The sequence below is a fragment of the Antedon bifida genome, chromosome 9 (genome assembly GCF_963402885.1).
Source record: "Antedon bifida chromosome 9, ecAntBifi1.1, whole genome shotgun sequence".
Lineage (NCBI taxonomy): Eukaryota > Metazoa > Echinodermata > Crinoidea > Comatulida > Antedonidae > Antedon > Antedon bifida.
Window position 1 is genome coordinate 21,016,446 of NC_136234.1, and position 19,229 is coordinate 21,035,674.

The following is a 19,229-nucleotide window of genomic DNA, read 5'->3' on the forward strand; positions in this document are numbered from 1 at the left end:
CACCAAAATCAATATAGCCTTACCTTCTGTAACTAAAGTTACTTTTAGTAACCATTTGCAATGACCTATGACCTATGATGTCATGGTATCAATGTGCTTGAGTTTTGTTTGTTATTTTTGTTCTAGTTGTCAGACCCAATTCCATTGATTCTGTATCACAAACATGTGCTTTCCGACCTTTATTGGTAGCCTTTGGAAAATTGAAATCTATGATGTAATGCATAATAAGTTCAGGTTTCTGTTATTGCAAATCGTAAGCTAATGGACATACAGAATCAACTTGTTCTATGTGTAAGCTTAAGCATTGCTACAGTGAAACTACCATGCCATGGTAATATTACTATGCTGTTTACTCCATGATACTGCACTATCATCACACACATATTGTGTGTCTTGATTTTGGATATAAAGTGACTTTTTAAGGTGGTATTTTCAGTGTTCTGTTTTTCTTTACTAGATTGATATTTGTAAACGTGTACTTGGTGTATTTCGTCATATTGTAATGTATGTTAAGATGGAACAAGAGACTGTGTAAGTGGAACATTTTAACCTTTATTTCCTTTAATATTTTGCTACTCAATAAATTGAGTTACCTGTACATAATGGTAGGGATTGGTAGGGCGATATATATTATAATAAAAAAAATTTAGAGAAATAATTTATATATAGATGCTACTTGTGTGGATATGAAAATTATGCAATTACATAAATTATGAATTGGACTAGCCCTGCTGCACAAATTTGTGTACATACAATATTCAATATGTAGCTGGCTCATTATTTTTTTCATATTTACTGATAACGTTTATTATTTTTATACTATTAATTCTTTTAATTGTGTTTTTTCCCCAGAGAGCAACTATTGAAAGTTTTATTAAAGATAACCGAAAATATTTTAAGTAGTAAGAGCAGCAAGGCTAAGCTGACGCTAGCCAATCAGCTGTCACAAGTACTTTTTCAGGTTTGTATTTACTAACACTCAGTGATGTACAGAGATTTTAGGGTTTGGTGTCAAACAGTACATTGTATTGTATGTCTATGCACATGTGGCCAAGGTTTACCAATAGTAAATTTGATAAGTGGTAATCCCCCTCATACAGGGCCTAATTTAGGTAACCCGAATGATGAACTAGGTTCTTTTAAATACATGCGTAAACTGTGACACTGCCTATGGATTATAGTCCTTATCTGCAGAGACTTGTTCCAAGGTTTACCAATAGTAAATTTGATAAGTGGTAATCCCCCTTATAACATGGCCTAATTTAGGTAACCCGAATGATGAACTAGGTTCTTTTAAATACATGCGTAAACTGTGACACTGCCTATGGATTATAGTCATTATCTGCAGAGACTTGAAAATGTCTAATATTAGATTATAAAACGTGCTTTATAATTTATTATATTTCATCGGTGTGAATTAGATAAAAATTAAATGTTTACTTTATGTCCCAAAAATAAAACCAAAACTGTTCTGAAAAATTCTTTAATTGCTGTAGTTTGTATTTTTTCTTCAGACATTAATAGTAACTTGGATAAAAGCTAATTTAGTAGTTAGGGTGCCTCTTGAATTATGGGATGAGTTGTTACGAATATTATCATCCCTTACGCATTGGAAGGAGCTGATTGACGAATGGGCTGTGAGTATTTCAACTTCTATTTTTACTTTCTTGTATTTGTTATCAAACACAGAGACATTTTTTCATACAACTAAAAATATGGAACTTTCGCCGATGACCTATGCGATTATAAGACCATGTTCCGAATATGAGCACTGTTTTTATAATTTGACAGTATGATTTATGTTATCAAACACAGTCATTTAAACATAAACATTGATATTATTTTTATAAACACACACCTACTATTCTAAAGTAAATATGTGTTCATTTAATCCTCTGCTTCCATCTTGAATGGATGTCGAAACTGGGTCATGCAAAAACGAAATGCTCTGATTTTGTCTGGAGAGTAACACATGATGTACACTACAGTGCAATAATCAGCAGCCTCTCAAATTGTAAGATGCAATGAAAATAATTTAATTGAATGAACCAATCAAATTATATTGTTTATTGTAGAAGAAAATGTAATGTTTAAGTTATAGCCAGATTTTATCAGTGTTGGCTGTGCATTGAATAAAACAAAATAAAAATAGATAAAATAACAATTTTGACTTTTGTTGTTTTTTTTAATTATTTTATTAGTTTTTTTTGTTTGTTTTTTATAGAAAACTATGGGGACACTAACAAGAATCCTAGCAAAGCAGGTGTACAGCCTTGACCTCAAAGATCTACCTCTGGACAAACTCAGCGAACAAAAAGAAAAGAAACTACGCCATCGCATATCCTCAACCAACAAAGATCGAGGGAAACATGAAAGGACGTTTTCGCAAGAAGGCTGGAATAGCTCATCTCCACCGCCGGTTGGTAGTCCTGAGCGTAGTAGGATGCTGACCATGTCTAGTCACGATGACATAAATGTCGTACGGAACAGAGGAATGCAACAGATGAAAATTGCATCGAAAAAAGAAGCTGTTGAGATTCTGACGAAACTTAAAGAATATGAAGGTATAGTCAATACAGAATACAGAATCTTTATTGGTCCAATAAGAAATAAAAATTTTCAATTTACAGCATCTGATTGGTTAATAGCCATGGAATTTCTTTTTTTTTCGGGGTTAACATACTCCTATTGTTTTTATGATTAATCAGTGCTTTTTTATAATTCTTGTTTTCAATATTATCAAATGACATAACATTTATTGCATATTTTTTTTGGTAGATGAAAGAAGGAAAGGTATGATACGCCAAAGATCATTTCCAGAAGACGATAGATCTGAAAAGAATCGACTAATCCGAAGTAGTAGTACGGGGGATGTTCACCAGGCAGCAGCTATCACCCGTTTACAAGGTAAAGGAATATATCTAGAGAAAACAAATATGAATTCTTTAAAAGTATAAACAGAAGGTAAATTAAAAATTAAAAAAAGAAATGAGTTCCACGACTGGTAATATCCCCAAACTCTTACCCATAACAACCCAATTGAAATGCTCAGTAAGTGTCCACATTTAAAATACTTAACTCCTTTGTTTTTTAATTTCTTATTTTAGAAATGCCTCTTTATACTACCAATTGTATGAGAAAGGCATTTACAGAAAGTGAAATCCGGTTAATATCAAGCGATTTTAACGAAGAAGATGTAGGGGAAAATGGTACGTTTATCTCATTTATTTGCAATCATTTACAGACAAAAATTGGACCAAACAATGTGATGATGGTAAAAAAATTACAATTTAAAGATGAAATAGTAAGTGTGTATTGATGGGGATCAAAATGATTAAGCAGAACCTTTAATAACTAGGTATACGGTAAACGGCGACCCCTGACTTAACTGCTCGACCATTTTGACTCGCTAACTTTCATCATGTAGTTGTCATCTATTCTTCATCCAAGAAAACCAATTCTGTTGAATGTAAGCGAGAAGCTTGGCTATATAACACTACTAATCCCGGCCAATCTCTAATCAGTTAAAATAAATTTTCCATATTTGTTATGATTTGTTTGTAGATGATACGATAAATGAGGATGATAACTACCAAGGCCGGACGACAGAGGACGGTATGAGCCTAGCCAGTTCAGAAATCACAGATCCAAGCAACACAGAGAGTTGCAGGCTGACACCTACAAGTCTATCTGATGTCCTAGATCCCCAGGCCCCTATCTTACACACATGCTCTAACCATTCTATCTCCCTGCTCAGCTCCTTTTCAGCTGTTTCTCCTATGGAAGATTCCGTTTCGTTGGAAGATCAGGTAAATGCGGAGTTTAAGAATCGTTTGCTGTTGAGACAACATAATAAAGAAGAGGATGACAATGAGGACACGCAATATGAAGATGGTAATGTATAGTTTGGTTTATTTCTTTAACTGTTTATTTCATTCACTGCCATATTCTTCTGGTTCAGTCTCTATGCTAAGGAAATAGAGGGGGTTACATTTTCATGGCAAAAATAGTCATCATAATAAATACTTCCAAACACTAAATGATTCCTACTGCTAAGTACACACGAGTACACTGTTCAACAGCAATGGAGGTATAGCATGTGATATAATTTATTTTTTGTGACAGGAGCCAAACCTCAGGTCAGATGTTAAAAGTGATAAAAAACGTACTGATTTTGATTACCCTTTTTTCAGAAATGTTGATTCCAGATACAAGCATAATATCGGGTGGTAATCGGGCTGGCTGGTTACCTGATGTTGCAGTGGTGCTATGGAAACGGATGCTTGGTATCCTTGGAGATGTAAACAAGATCTCTAATCCGCGTCTACATGCAGAAGTCATGGACTGTCTTTGTGAATATTGGCAAATGTTAGCAAAGATGCGTGAAAATCTTGGAATTAGTACGGATAACCAGACGACACCACCGCCACCAGTATTTATACCACCTCTTAAGATGTTCTCACCTTGGCTATTTCAGGTATGCTATATATTATATATAGGAAACAGAACTTTTCACATGCTTGCTCAAAAGCGTACTGAGTGGCGAATACAAGTGAGACGCGCAATGTCTAACAACGTTTAGCGTTTAAGATGATGATATATTAATTTGACAGGCATAGAGAAACTCTAAAGCAAATATTGATGTACTGGAAATTAATTAATTTTTAAATAGTAAAGATTAGAAAATATATGAAAATGAGAAAAATCCGGAGAGATTCGAACCCAGAATCTTCTGCTTGATATGTAGACATCCTACCACTTCACCACTGGGTTTTCATGGTATGGTTCAAATAAAATTAAGTAGGAACTCTTTAACATTTTGGTATGGTAGGAACAACACTTGTTCTCGAGTGTATGCAGAGATCAAATGATCATTTTATTGTATATTAATTCACAAGGCGGAATTTTTCGTAGACATATCTTATACATAATTTTACAAGCATATAAAATGTATTTATATGCTGAACAAATTAAACAGCTTTAATTATCTTTTTCTGTTTTTATTTTGAATTTCAAAAATTGAGTTTATTATTGTAATGTATTTTCTTTTGTAGGCAACATATTTATCAGATCGGTTTCAGAAAGGCCGTTTATTTGCGTACAAGTTGTTATGCATGATGACCGTTAGACGGCATGACCATCCGCTACCTCAAGATCACCTCCTTCATTTCTATCGTGTCTTACATTTTGGTCTTGTTGGAACTGACCAGGTGAGTAGTAAAGAATCGTGTGATTGCTCAATGCAACACTGAAGTAACTAATAGGTATGTCATGTTAGCTCATTGTGCGCATTTCAATTCATTTATTTGTCAGAAAAGAACAAAATAAAAGAGTTCAAAATCCAAATGACTGGTTAACCAAAAAGAGAAATGAATCACTGTCAAGTGGCTCAACAAATTGGAAATTGAATAGAGTTATACAATTATAAATAAAATACATTAAAATTCTTAATATAAAAAATTGTAAAATCAACACATTTGATGGTTTTTCGATTGATTTGAAAGCTCCCTAATGTCTAAACCGCATTTGTGTTTTGTCATCCATCATTGCCATTTGATTGGTTGATTGCATAGAATGTGATAATCATGAGCTATGATTGTGTGAGGGTGTTTTTATATAAATATTGTTTTTTCCTCAGCGGCTTGTCTTTTGGAGGATTTCATGTTCTTTCTGCTTTTTCTCTTTTTAAAATCTTGTTTGTTTGTAAAAGGTTCTAAATTATTTCATGGTAATGAAACAAAAAAAACGTTAATATAAAATATATACATAACTGATTTTTTTGACATATCTGTCTTTTTTTTTATTTTAGGAGATAATCAATATTATCATACAGCATTCAGCTCCAGCATTCTTCTCTTGCCAGTTGCCAGGGTCAACAATGTTGATTTTAGATTTCATCCAGGCAGCCAACATGATTTCAGCAACAATAGACTTGGATGTAAGTATACTCCCAACGAGGGAATTACTTGGGCTGGCCCGAATTGTAAGTTTTCATTTATAATAAAACTTTTGTTTGACATGTTTTATATTTCTTTTTCCCCAGGCACCAAGGACTGAAGCTATTTCACTAATTGGCTCACTAGTTTGTTTTCCTAATTTATTTTGTGAGATACCGTTACTGCAACCGTCCTCAAAGGAGATTTCAACTATGACCTGTGGGGATGTAAAGGTAAACATTCTATACATTTTTTTCCTTAAGCTCTGTCTACACTATCAAATAATAATTTGACAACAAAAGTGGGATATGCCCAAATATGGTAGTGATATGTCCATATATGGACACATCACATTTTTTTGTCACATAAAGTTTGATAGTGTAGACAGAGCTTTATATATCATACTGACAGGGACATAAGCCTAACCTGGAACACAAGTCAAACTGTTTAAATTTTATATTCAAATATATACTCAAAATCAGACTTTTATTTTTATATTGCCTTGTAAATGAACTTGTGCTGCTGATACAAAAGTGTTTGTTCAATAAAGTTTATCGTTAATTTTGCATTCACATTTTCTGCAATAAAGTTGATTCAACAATAATGTTTGTTTACAATAAGCTTTTCTACATTTTTCTAAGGACCATCTTATAACAATTCTGCTGAAATGTGGTCGACGTGAACCCAGCTGTGAGGCTCGTTGCATCGCTATTTGCAGCATCGGCATATTCCTGTTTGAAGAACTTGTTCATTGTACGTTTCATTACAAGATCAAGGAAGCAATTAATGTCTTACTAGCTTGCCTAAAGGTAACACATAAGGTTTATCGCAAATAGCTTGAATTCATGAGGAACGTCATTTTACAATGCATGATGGGAAAGGTTTGGGAGCAATCGTCACGACGCGTATGTACAACCAATAAATCATTTATGTACATTTTTAAATTTCAGTTTAATTATAAACTTGTTGCTCAAGTGGCGTGTGATATGCTGTTACTTGTGAGTAGCAGAGCAGATAGGCTGGGTCATCATTATCCAGAAATGCCAAAGAAAATTATAGAGGTATTGTACTGTTTTTGTCTTTAGTTCAACTTTATTTACCCACTGAGGGCCAATTAAACCCCCAGTTGTTCTTCCATTTAAAAATACTAATTAAACAAACTTTAAATATTTTAAAATAAACAAATTGTGCTTAAGTTTAAATGAGGTTAGAATTGTGGATGAATGAATGTTAAATTAAATACCTATAGCAATGGGAGAGGAACTCATCTGATATCCATAGTAGCTTGTGGAAGTTTATTCAAACAATCAAACACAATTACTAGTTCATATCCAGACAATAGGAGTAAGTGAATGCTGGACCCCAATTTAAAGTAACTTGTTAATTAAGACATTGTGATTGTTTAAACAGTTAAAAATTCTTCTTATAATCAATTGTCTCTAAATTAAAATAGGTCAATTTTAACATTTCTGTAAATAAAATATAAATATATCAATATTCTATTTGTTTGTGTTTGTTTTAGGTTCTTTCAATGACAATATCAGGTCTACAGTTAAATACAGAACTCAGTGATGTAGATGAAGACAAAAAGGTATATAGTGTTTCATTTAATCAAATAAATAATATATAAATTACAATCTAGACTTTAATTTTGTTGCTAACATTCTTTTAAACCAATCAAACAAGGTCTGTTAATGCTATTCCTATATTACATTACAAGACCTAAAAAAATATTTTGCCTATTTTCTCCGAGATGCATTTTTTCAGAAATCAACCTAGACCATCAGTTGAAAAATAGAGTCTGTGGGTTTTTTTCTGATTTTGTTATAACAACGTAAATACACTGTAAATTCACTCATGCATGCAATTTCTAAATACAAAAAAAAAAGTTGGCTTTTTAAATATATGTGAATGAATTTCCAAGCAGCTCCTATCATTTTTTACCATGGAAATCCAAACATGTCATTGATTAATAATACTGTTTTGTTGTTGTTTAGTTTTTAGTGTCATTAATGTTCTGTTTGTTGGAGTGGTGTATGGCAGTACCATTATCATCATTACGAGAACCAGCAGAAACCAAGCAATCCAAAGAAAAGGCTCCAATTATCCAGACAGTCTTCAAGGTAATTCTTACTGAAATGTAAAGCTCTTTCTTAATTGTTGACTACTAGAGATGAGTGTACTGCGTTGAAACACCGGTTCTTGTCAGATCACCAAAGTCAAGCAACGGTTAGCCTGATGGGAGGCCATATTAGAATACTATGTTGGGTGCTGTATAGACTGAAGAAGTGTAATGATAAGGGAATTGGACTAGTATGTGACAGGCATAGGTTCGAGCCTATCTGTACCATATAACTGATTGTATCTCTAGGCAAGATGCTTTACTCTCATTGTCTCGTCCTTCGGATGGGACGTAAAGCTGAAAAAGAGGTATCGGCTGACTGCCGTGGGTCTGTAGAGGGTCTAATCTGAATTTCCTCAATTTCCAGTTAAGCTTAAAGATGATAATTACTACCTTTACCTTTATTTAATGTAGTATCATTAGAATCACCTTGTATTGTGTTATGATGACCCTTGTTTTCTTGTAGGTTGTCCAATCAGTAGCAGAAGGACTTGAGGCAGGAACCAGGAACAGTATCAATCTGTCAGAACTATCATCACCTGACTACGATCCACATGTGACACTGGAATCGTTAAAGGATGTTCACCAGGCGTATGTCAGAAGAAGTCCAACGCACTTTGACCCCAACGACCTCTTACCTCATGAAGGTATTGAAATTGTTTTATTTGTGATCAATTAAAAATCAATTTGAGATTCACTCAATTAAAAAATAATAATAAAAAAAATTGTAATAACAAATATTTGATTGATTTTGAATTTAGATTTTACGTCTTTTAATTCAAGCTAGATTTTATCTTAAAAATTTGACAAAAATAAACAAAACGTAACAAGTTTTAATTTGAGAGAGAGAAAAGAAAATAAAAATACTTTCAAAGAAAGACATAAAATGTGATAAGTATGCTATGTGTTACCTATTCTATTGTTATATTTTTGTTGTCACAGGTAAGCCATCTATAGATGTTGAAGGTACGTCCATTGACCAATCAGTGAGGGTTATACGTCTGGCGGCCACCACAGTAAGTGAATATGTTTTTATAGAATATGGTAAAAATGTGCACACTTTTTTGTTAGATGCCTTTTAACTGTAGTTGACAAAAACGTTATTGTTTCTGTATGTGGGGTGTGTCCATGTCAAAATAACTAATTGGTTTAAAAAAATAAAATCAATTACATTACATTAATACTACAGGTCATGTGTCACCTTGTCAACCATTTAAATCAATTCCCATTGGACGGAGGATCAGCGTGCTTGACTGCGAGCATCAACGAGTATGATGACATTCCTGATCTTGAACTGGATGAGATATCGCCCTCTATGTTCCAATCGCCAAACATGCAATTCTTCGTTTACAATGAATCAGTTCTGGTGTCTGTTGTTGAGCTACCTGAAAATTATCAAGTTAGTGTAAGTTTCTTTTTTCTTTGAATCATGGAGTGGAGTTATAGCTTTGAAGGTCCACACTGAAAAAATGTTTACATTAAACTATACGCCATTAAATCATTTTTTGTACTGATGAACATTGTGAATACACATTTAACTTTTTTTCTCTGTTGTTTAGTATGATTTTTTAGATGGTGATATGACAGGTGACCTTACTACAAGGTCAACAAGAGCTAGGCTCATCATACGAGATTGCAGTGGTAAATATTCATGGGATGCCGCTATATTGTATGCTACGCCACCAGCTCCTGAACCAACTCCAACTGCCACAGGTGAGAACAGACAATACAACTCAAGTTAGCAAAACAAAATGTTATGTTATGAATTGGACCATATTTGACTTAAATAAATAGATAATACAGTTTTATAGTTACATAATCATTTTAAAAAAGTTACATAGTGTTACATCTTCCATGTCCAAGCCCCCTAAGTCCCTAGTTCCCCCCCCCCCCCCCACCCCTACTTAACAAAACTAATTTCTAATACACACTTCTGTATCCACTGACTCCCCAGTTGTCTTGTCTTTTTTGGAATTTGTCATTTGTTTTAAAGCATTACAAATTCATCAACCATGTACAATTTCTAGCTTGTTATTTTCTTTGGATAGCTTGAAATATCTCATCATTTACTATTTCTCAGGTACTCTCCGTCCAGGCTACATCAATACCAGAGCATTATCACCTATAGAACAAAGTGTTGAGAGTACATCACCAGGACATCAGAAACAAAGCCTTGATGACCTACCAACATGGGAAGAGGATGAGACGGGAAACTCTGATATGATTGATGAGGTTAATAAGCTTTTATATATTTTTATATTTATTGTTTATTTATTTGTTTAAACTATGTACTAAAATTCTGTATACACGATCAAACTTGTTTGACAAAAAAAGTGCCCAAATATGGTAGTGATATTACATCATCGTATCCCATTTTTCACTAGTCTATCCAATGCACTCATTAGCATATATTATTTGTTTAGTATGTATAGATGGTATATTTAAAATGGTTTCAAATTAGATATGGTATTTATGATAGCAGAATGAATACTGTAGATGTTTCACTAACCCTTTTTGTTTTTCTTGTGTAGCTTTTACAATACATTGGATACACAGGCAGTGAATGTTTACTGAGACCCGGTATTCCACTTAATTTGCCATCGCCTGGTCCTGAACAGATCCCAGTTGATCTTGAATCACTCACTACGGAGAGTCTGCTACTGGAGAGCAGCCAAGAACAAAAGTACTACGAAGAACATCAAACAGACAATAGGTAAATGATATTATTTAGGAAGTTTTTAATTATTTTCTTTTTATTTAAAAAATGTTTTATTTCATGAAATTATATTTTTCCTCCAATTGCCAAAATTAAATTATGTAAATTATAAAAAAACTTTTGATTGAACATGATGAATACTGGTTCTCCAAGTGTTCATAATTGTATGTAATTCTACTATGCTGTTTTGTATCTGCACAGATTATTCAATATCCCCTGAGCAATTATCACCCTAGACAACAACCCTCATAAGACAACTACCCTCTTTAGGACCCTCTTAATAGGAGAAGTTGTCTAGTATTGGGGACTTTTTGATTTCAGTGAACCTACATGACGTTTACGTCCACATGGATCGACTGTATTTCTGCAAAGCTAAGAATTATGCAACATATACTTTTACAAATATATTGTATCAAACTTAATTTCAGAATGTCGGCTGAGGTTTTAAGTGAGACAGAATGTAAGGAACCATCGTCTGCATTCCAACTATGCCGTCAACTGTTTAGTCAGTTAGGCTTCATGAACTGGGAGAAAAGGTAATTATTTCAGGACCCTTTTCACATCTACATAAATTGTTGTAACCAGGTTTGATCTCCCGATTTATTACACGTTTCATACAGAAGAAATCTTGGGAGAGAAAACATAGTTGTGCGCTATTTGATTACTATGATTGGTCAGTTTAATACCAGGGTAATATATATGCTCGCAGTAACAACTTGCGACTTCTCAGAACAAAAACAGGCCTCTCATCGGTGTGTTTTTCACAAATTTGTCTTCACACTATGCAAACCTGGTTACAATTTGTTACAAGCACTTTTTGCAAGTTTGAAAAGGGTATAAGCTAAGAAATCATCTTTTATTCAACGATTTTTTCAACAATTTTTTTTTGGTGGGAGTAAAGGCAAACAATTTACATTAGGTTTTTAAAAAAAATATATATATAAATTTGTGTTTAAATACTATATAATGTGCAATTTATTATGGATTTATTTTTAACTCAATTAAACAACAAGAAATTACGAGTCTCTTTAATTTTGCTAGATTATTAAGTATTTATTCTTTTTTATCAACAGACCTCAGATGGGTGTTTTAAAGAAGAATGATAAATTGGCGAGAGAACTTAAAAACTTAGATTCAAGACAATGGTAGGTAGTTACTGTATAGTAGTTTAGTTTTCTTAAGTTGTGGAGAATGTTTGTTAAATGGTGGAAGTGTCCTAATACATGCTGTTTGTTTTTAGCCGGGAAACACACAAAATTGCAATATTTTACGTAGCAGAAGGCCAAGAAGATAAGAATTCTGTACTTCTGAATAATGGGGGCAGCAGACAGTATGAAGACTTTGTAGCAGCTTTGGCATGGGAGGTGAGTTGAGTATTACACAGATTATAATTATTTATTTATTATAATGTTGGTGCCGATGCATTTTCTACCTTTTACATATTTGGAAAGTGTCTGGTAAACCCATTGATTCTAAATAGTGCCCTCTATGATTTGATATGAAACAAGTGTTTCCAATGTATGTTTTACCTTCTTCATGCCTGGAAAGTCCTTGGCTAACCTGTTGATTCTAAATATAATAATAATAATAAATATTGTGCTCTATATTTGTATGCATTTTAATTATTCAATTATAGCACCTTCCACTGTTTGGTAAAGCTTTCATAAAGTCCCATGATATTTAATTTTGTCAAGTTTGGATATGGTTTTGAGTTTGAATGTGTAATTAAAATGTAATGAACGCTACAACGATCTTACTACAAAAAAATGATTGTGCCCTCTACTGTTTGGCTATGCTTTCATAAAGTCTGTCGATATTAAAAGTTAGGATCCCTGTTCATTGTTTAGAGTTTGGATATGTAACTAAAAAAATAATGATGACCCTACGATACGATATTACTACATGACAGGAGGCAACTTTCTCCTGCCTTTCTAGATAGTTTACAGTAGGCCTATATTAAGCCTATAGAGTGAACTACTGTGAGTGAGTATGTCAACTTGGGGACCACAGTATACTATCTGTTCAAGGAACCATATAATACCTTTTATTTTCAGAATTCATTCTTTGGGATGCAAATTGCAATTCTAAAAATAGTTCATCAATTTCTTTTTAACAACATTTTGATGTACTTTCCCTAATGGCTATACCAGATGAAACCATAATATCAGATATAAATATTTATAAAATTAATGGAACTTCCTCTCATACTTGTATTGTGATCGGTTATTCATTTTTGATGATGAAATTAAATGTTTATATTTTAATTAAGTTGTGTGTTCCGTTTCGGGGGTTGATTTATAATACATTAAGATTGATTCCGCAAATGTTTTCATAAAAAAAAAAACACATCTTGCTCTAGTACGTAACATTTTTACAATAAGTCTGCCAACAAACGAACATTTGAATGTAAGTATTAATTTATATCGTACATAGACTAGATAAAATAATTTTATTTTTGAATGAACACAAAATTGAATCAAAATTTACCCTTGCTTTAAGATGAAAAATTCTGTAAAAAAAACAAATTAATGGAATTTTGAATATTAATTTAATTCATACATAAACAAGATCAAGTATAGTTATTGTGTATGTCGAAATAAAAGAGAAGTTAAATCAATAGATATAAAGTGCTTACTAAATAAGATATGATCTTGATTTAATACATAAAGATGTTTGTAATAAGTCTACGAACCAATAATCTAATTTAAATATTAATTTAAATCATACATAATCTAAAATATAATTGTTGTGAATTTTTAAATGAAATTAAATTGAGTACTTACTATTGAGGATAATTTAATTCATAGATTATTTTTTCACAATAAATTTTCAAATAAATAAAATAATAGAATTTAAATATTATTTTATATCATACATAGACTAGATAAAATATGATATTATTTATAGTATTTTGAAGAAAAAAAAAAGTTGATCTTGCTTTAAGCTGTAAAATTCTACGAACAAACACAATTTGGAATTTCAATATCAATTTAAATCATACATAGTCTACAAGATAGATAATGTATAATAATTGTGTATGTATAAATGAACAAGAAATTAAATTAATTGATATAAAGTGCTTCTAAATAAATGAAGATGATTTTATAAAAGATTATTTTACAAAAGAAAAAATAGAATTTACATAACACTAGATAAAACATGATATTATGAATTCTGCAATTCTGAATGAAATTGAATTAATAGATATAATGCTTACTAAATGAAGATGAGACATTGTTATCTTTTGTTATTAAACTAAATGGAAACAAATTGAATTTGTATTATTATGATATAATAGGCAGCCATCGGTGATCTCCATTCATCATACAAAGAAGATAAATTACTTTGTAAATTATATATCTCTAAATGAAAACAGATTGAATCATAAAAATGTATTTTCTAATACTAATAGAGATATGTTACTGGCCATTCTTAATTATTTTTTTTTTTTATATTAATTTGCCTTGGGATTTTTATTTTCTGTTTTTGTATCCTTACTGCTTCAACTGTTGGTGGGGAAGTAAAACTCTGGCATTTACATAGGGGTGCACACCATACAAAACGCCTGTGTTGACAATCCAGTGTGTGTTTAACTCCAGAGTTTTGCTAGGGAATGTTAAATAAAGGGGAAGAGTTATACATTTTCTTTAAAAGCCAGCATAAACCCTTGTCTACACTATCAAACTGTATGTGATGTGCCCATGATGATGTCATGTCACTACCATATTTGAGTATATCACTACCATATTTGGGCACATCACATTTTTTTTGTCAAACTAGTTTGAGAGTGTAGACAGAACTTAAGATTGAACTCATTTCACGTGAAAAGCCAAAGAACTTCGGCAAATCGAATTATTTGAATTCAATTAAACTTTAAAGTTGTTTTCCAGATGTTGGTAAAGCATTATCATAAAATAATAAGACTCAATATTTTTTTTTTGAAATAAGAAACCTTAAATGATGATGAAATACAAAAAAGTAGACAATTGATTTTGAAGACACATGTCTGTTGGACAAGTCTTAATTACAAAAGCTAATTATCATTGAGAGATAGTGCAACATTCAAATGATACAAATCGTCAACAATACAAACAAATAACCTCTTTTTTTAAACATTTAAAGGGGTGATATATTGTAAACATTTAAAGAGGTGATACATTGTAAACATTTAAAGGGGTGATACATTGTAAACATTTAAAGGGGTGATACATTGTAAACATTTAAAGGGGTGATACATTGTAAACATTTAAAGGGGTGATACATTGTAAACATTTAAAGGGGTGATACATTGTAAACATTTAAAGGGGTGATACATTGTAAACATTTTTTTTCTATTTGGTTGAGTGTACTTTTGATCAAATTTGATAAATTGAGTATACTGTTAAACTTTTATTGTAAACATTTTTATTTTATTGAAATAAATATTAAAAATAAAAACAAATTTCAAATTACTACTTTTGTTGTTTTATGGATCATGGCAAAATTATTTTTCTGCAGTTACTGCTGTAACTAAATATCTTTACTTTACAATGATTTTAATTTGTTTAAATGGAGAGGTTGATGAGGCAGTCATTGAAATAAACAATGTGTATGGAATGTGCTATGTCTAACTGTGATGAAGCATAAAGTTAATGTTGTTAATTAAATCTAAAAATTAGCATTTAATACATAATGAAGATATTAAAAATGAATTTATTTGGTTTAAATAATATAAATACATAGCAAATAACATTTTTTTTTTACTTTGATATATAGGTCAGGTCTTTAAAGTGAACTTTCATGAATCTTTGTCATGTAAAGTTTATTGTACTTCTGTCTATTTAGCCTTTTCATGATTATAAATAGTACACAATGTGCCGCCTTAATGTTGTATCCAGTATTCCATCTGTTACTCAGTCTCATTATTTTCAATTTAATAATTTGGAAACAACAAAAAAATGTATTATTAATAATAATAACAATTATTGTGGAATTATAAATATAATCTTTTCCATGGTTTAATTACTTAGTTGTGATTCAATAAATGTGTGTATGTTTAAATAATTCAAATATAAAAATAGATTTCTGCCCTTTTTATTTGTATCTCACTTAATCATTTATTACATGTATCAAATGATTACCTTACACCTATACTTTCTAAAAATGGCAAGTTAAAACTTTAAATAAAGTAATTTTCCTTGTAGTTGGATATTAACATGATGATTTCTTTCCTTCATGATATTACAACAGTTCTAGAAATTTCAATTTTAGTTTTAAAATGCAGTTAAGCCCTGTGCTAGCCCACTAATTATAAATGCCGTCTATGTCATGTTAGAAATCAATGGAGTTTAACTCTTGCCTTGTTCCTGGGAGAATGACCTGTCTATGCCATATTTACTGTAATTTACCCTTAGTCAAGATGTCACTATCATTTCCTCATCCTTCGGATGGGATGTAAATCTGTGGGTCCTTTATTACATGTGTATACAATAAAGAGTATGGGACTGTCTATTTCACTGTGCTGTGGTTTCTGGGAATCTGTAGAGGATGTATCCAAATATCCTCAGATTCCTGTACAACCAAGTATTAATAATACTTATAAGGTTATTATGCATGTTTGTTTATAGGTTGACTTGGCTAAGCATCCTGGCTTCATGGGTGGGCTTCAAAGAAATAAAAGTACCGGTGACACGGCTCCTTACTACGCCACGTCAACGATGGAAGTTATCTTCCATGTTTCAACTCGTATGCCATCCAGTCCTGATGATCTCAATAAGAAAGTAAGTTCAAAACCTTCTACCACTAATTTTATGTAGAACCATGAAAAAAAATGGATGTAAAAATTTTAACCCCTGCTCAATGAATTTGAAACATATTTTTTTACAGCTAAGACACCTGGGAAATGATGAAATTCATATAGTTTGGTCAGAACACACCCGTGATTACAGGCGTGGTATCTTAGCAACTGAGTTTGGTGATGTCATAATTGTTATTTATCCATTAGCCAATCAACTGTTCAGGATACAGATTTTAAGAAAACCAGAGGTATGTCAACTTTAAATTTAATTAATTTGATTTGAATGTTGGTTGAATTTTGTTGTTAATATTATATATTGTCATTTTTTCAGTAATTTGCCTTTGGATTTATATATAATGTTTAATATCAAAGAATATAAAAAACATTAAAGACATATTTGTACACCAAAAATTAGAAAAAATGTTATCTAAAACTTAAAGCTGATTTTCACTCTTATATTGCATGCTAATTTGTTGGTCATGTATTTAATTTCAACACGACCATAATGTAAAACAGGTGCTACATCTATATCTGATATGTTTTTATTCTGTATAAATATGTTTTAAATAAATTAAATAAAATAAATAAAAGTTGAGGTACCTATTTGGTAAGGTTCATATTATTCCTCAACAAACAAGGGCGCTGGTAAGAGATAATGTTTTTTTAAATGTTATATGCCGCAAAATGAGGTGTTAAATATGGTATATAAATATAAGCAATTGGACTTACATAATCGTTGTCTAGTCAAAGACACATCAAGTCCAGTTGCTCTAGTCTTATATCCTAAGCATCTACCTGGATGAAGGACAACTTACATAAATGTTTTATCTGTTTTCGTATTTGACAAAAATGTGGATAAATAAAATATAAGAAACTTTAAATAAATATGTTAATGTAATATACACCTTATAACAGGGAGATAGAGAACTTCAATTAGGCTGTATTTGATTTTAATCCGGAGAGAAGTCTCTAAATGGAAATGCAATCGAATCAACAGTTGGAAATCAACATAACATTGAATAATAAAATATGATTGTAATCACTTTGAGTAGAGATCATGAATTAACTAATCAATTCAAATTGAAAAAAGGTTTACTTAACAATTATAATGAAAGCTTTACATTCATATTATAATGACACAATTCTACAATCAACATTTAAAGTACAAAGAATCCAGAAACAATTAAAAGCATATAGAACATGCACTAATCAATCCAGTCTTTGTATCCCAATCCTCATTTCTGAAAGTGCTCCAAAAAATGTATTATTATTGAAATTATACCAATTACTTATGTCCTTGGTAAAGAGATTTTATCTTCTTTTTATGCCTTTTCCACGAATACTTTTGTATGCACAAGATTTATTAGGGTTGTATGAAATCGCTTATCTATCCATTTATCTATCTACTAATACAGAGAGGTTTGGAAAGTGCTTTTGAAATATTGCTAATGATCAAAACACTGTATGATGGTGAGATGATGTTTTTCCAACTTGTACTGAATACTCAGTACTTTTGAAAATACTAATTAGCATGTTCTCAGGTGGAACATGAAGCCATGAGTATTGATGAGAGATATTTGTTCTTATCTACCTACTACTATGTAGGTTAACATAGGAAAGTGCTTTGGAAATATTGCTAATGTCTATATGCAGATATCCCTTGGAAAAACGTAATATTAAGAGGTTTTATGAAACTTATAGAGGGCGCTGTAATAATACATCAAACCATAGGTGGCCCTATTAGTGTCAATTGTTCAACTCATGAAATATTCTCACCATCCAACTCATAAACATTCATTATTTGTATACTATTGCATGCATCCATACACCTAGTATGCTATATTAAACATAGGGGATACTTTGTTTAGTTTTCTGGCTGGCATTACAGTAACACATAATTAAACAGCATGTTTTTTTTTTTACGTTTCAGGTTCCATTTTTTGGCCCATTGTTTGACGGTGCAATTGTAGACCACAAGGTTTTACCAGAACTAGTGCGTGCCACTGCAGTCAGCGCCAGCCGAGCTAAACGATCAGTTATACCATTATATCAGAAATTGTATCCTTTCAATTAAAAATCTTTTTCATTTAGGAAAAAGGTAAGTTTTTTTAACATTATCTTCTAATTTTGTATTGTTAATATTTTAGCACCAATGCATGTGGTTGGATTCCTGGGTATAAATGCTAGTAGGTCTATCCTTGGCTCCAGCAATGTTGTTCAATGGACTACCAGTTTTAGGGCTAAACATAGTGTGAATCCATAGGAATAAACACAACAAAATGCTATAATTTCTCTAATACTAATTATTATCTCTAACACAAATTTATTAATTAAAAAAACTTTGAATAGGCCATTTCACAGTTTTAATCAAGTAAATAATTTTTAAAAAATTTGTTAAATTATAGTTTCTTCATGTAAATTTTTTTTTTCGATCCAATTTTTGGTCAAAGTGGATAACTATTAAGTAACATTAAAATGCCATATTAAAAAAAACATTTTTTTATGTTTTTTCAGGAGAGCAATATATTAATGTTTATGCGTACTTTATCCCTGCTGTAATCATGTCGATCATTCTAAGTAATTTTTTTTTTCAAATAAATTATTGAATATTAAACATTTCCATTATTCGAAAACATGAAAATGGAAAATAATGACAAAGGGATTATGTATCATTTTAGC

General features: G+C 31.5%; 1 protein-coding gene across 1 annotated transcript in view; it reads left to right on the top strand.

Annotated features, from left to right (window-relative positions):
• The window catches only part of LOC144852130 (ral GTPase-activating protein subunit alpha-2-like), a 35,427-nt gene that overhangs the window by 9,191 nt on the left and 7,007 nt on the right, over nucleotides 1-19,229 (top strand). Inside the window, exons 13-39 of the mRNA XM_078709848.1 lie at nucleotides 458-531; nucleotides 853-961; nucleotides 1,515-1,637; nucleotides 2,225-2,564; nucleotides 2,779-2,907; nucleotides 3,108-3,209; nucleotides 3,565-3,894; nucleotides 4,194-4,477; nucleotides 5,055-5,210; nucleotides 5,810-5,938; nucleotides 6,044-6,169; nucleotides 6,578-6,745; nucleotides 6,887-6,997; nucleotides 7,459-7,527; nucleotides 7,934-8,059; nucleotides 8,525-8,705; nucleotides 9,001-9,074; nucleotides 9,248-9,457; nucleotides 9,618-9,771; nucleotides 10,139-10,290; nucleotides 10,590-10,771; nucleotides 11,203-11,310; nucleotides 11,848-11,919; nucleotides 12,015-12,138; nucleotides 16,381-16,533; nucleotides 16,640-16,798; nucleotides 18,481-18,608. Of these exons, the coding sequence (XP_078565974.1) occupies nucleotides 458-531; nucleotides 853-961; nucleotides 1,515-1,637; nucleotides 2,225-2,564; nucleotides 2,779-2,907; nucleotides 3,108-3,209; nucleotides 3,565-3,894; nucleotides 4,194-4,477; nucleotides 5,055-5,210; nucleotides 5,810-5,938; nucleotides 6,044-6,169; nucleotides 6,578-6,745; nucleotides 6,887-6,997; nucleotides 7,459-7,527; nucleotides 7,934-8,059; nucleotides 8,525-8,705; nucleotides 9,001-9,074; nucleotides 9,248-9,457; nucleotides 9,618-9,771; nucleotides 10,139-10,290; nucleotides 10,590-10,771; nucleotides 11,203-11,310; nucleotides 11,848-11,919; nucleotides 12,015-12,138; nucleotides 16,381-16,533; nucleotides 16,640-16,798; nucleotides 18,481-18,608 (4,073 nt within the window). The remainder of the gene's footprint in view (nucleotides 1-457; nucleotides 532-852; nucleotides 962-1,514; nucleotides 1,638-2,224; nucleotides 2,565-2,778; nucleotides 2,908-3,107; nucleotides 3,210-3,564; nucleotides 3,895-4,193; nucleotides 4,478-5,054; nucleotides 5,211-5,809; nucleotides 5,939-6,043; nucleotides 6,170-6,577; nucleotides 6,746-6,886; nucleotides 6,998-7,458; nucleotides 7,528-7,933; nucleotides 8,060-8,524; nucleotides 8,706-9,000; nucleotides 9,075-9,247; nucleotides 9,458-9,617; nucleotides 9,772-10,138; nucleotides 10,291-10,589; nucleotides 10,772-11,202; nucleotides 11,311-11,847; nucleotides 11,920-12,014; nucleotides 12,139-16,380; nucleotides 16,534-16,639; nucleotides 16,799-18,480; nucleotides 18,609-19,229) is intronic.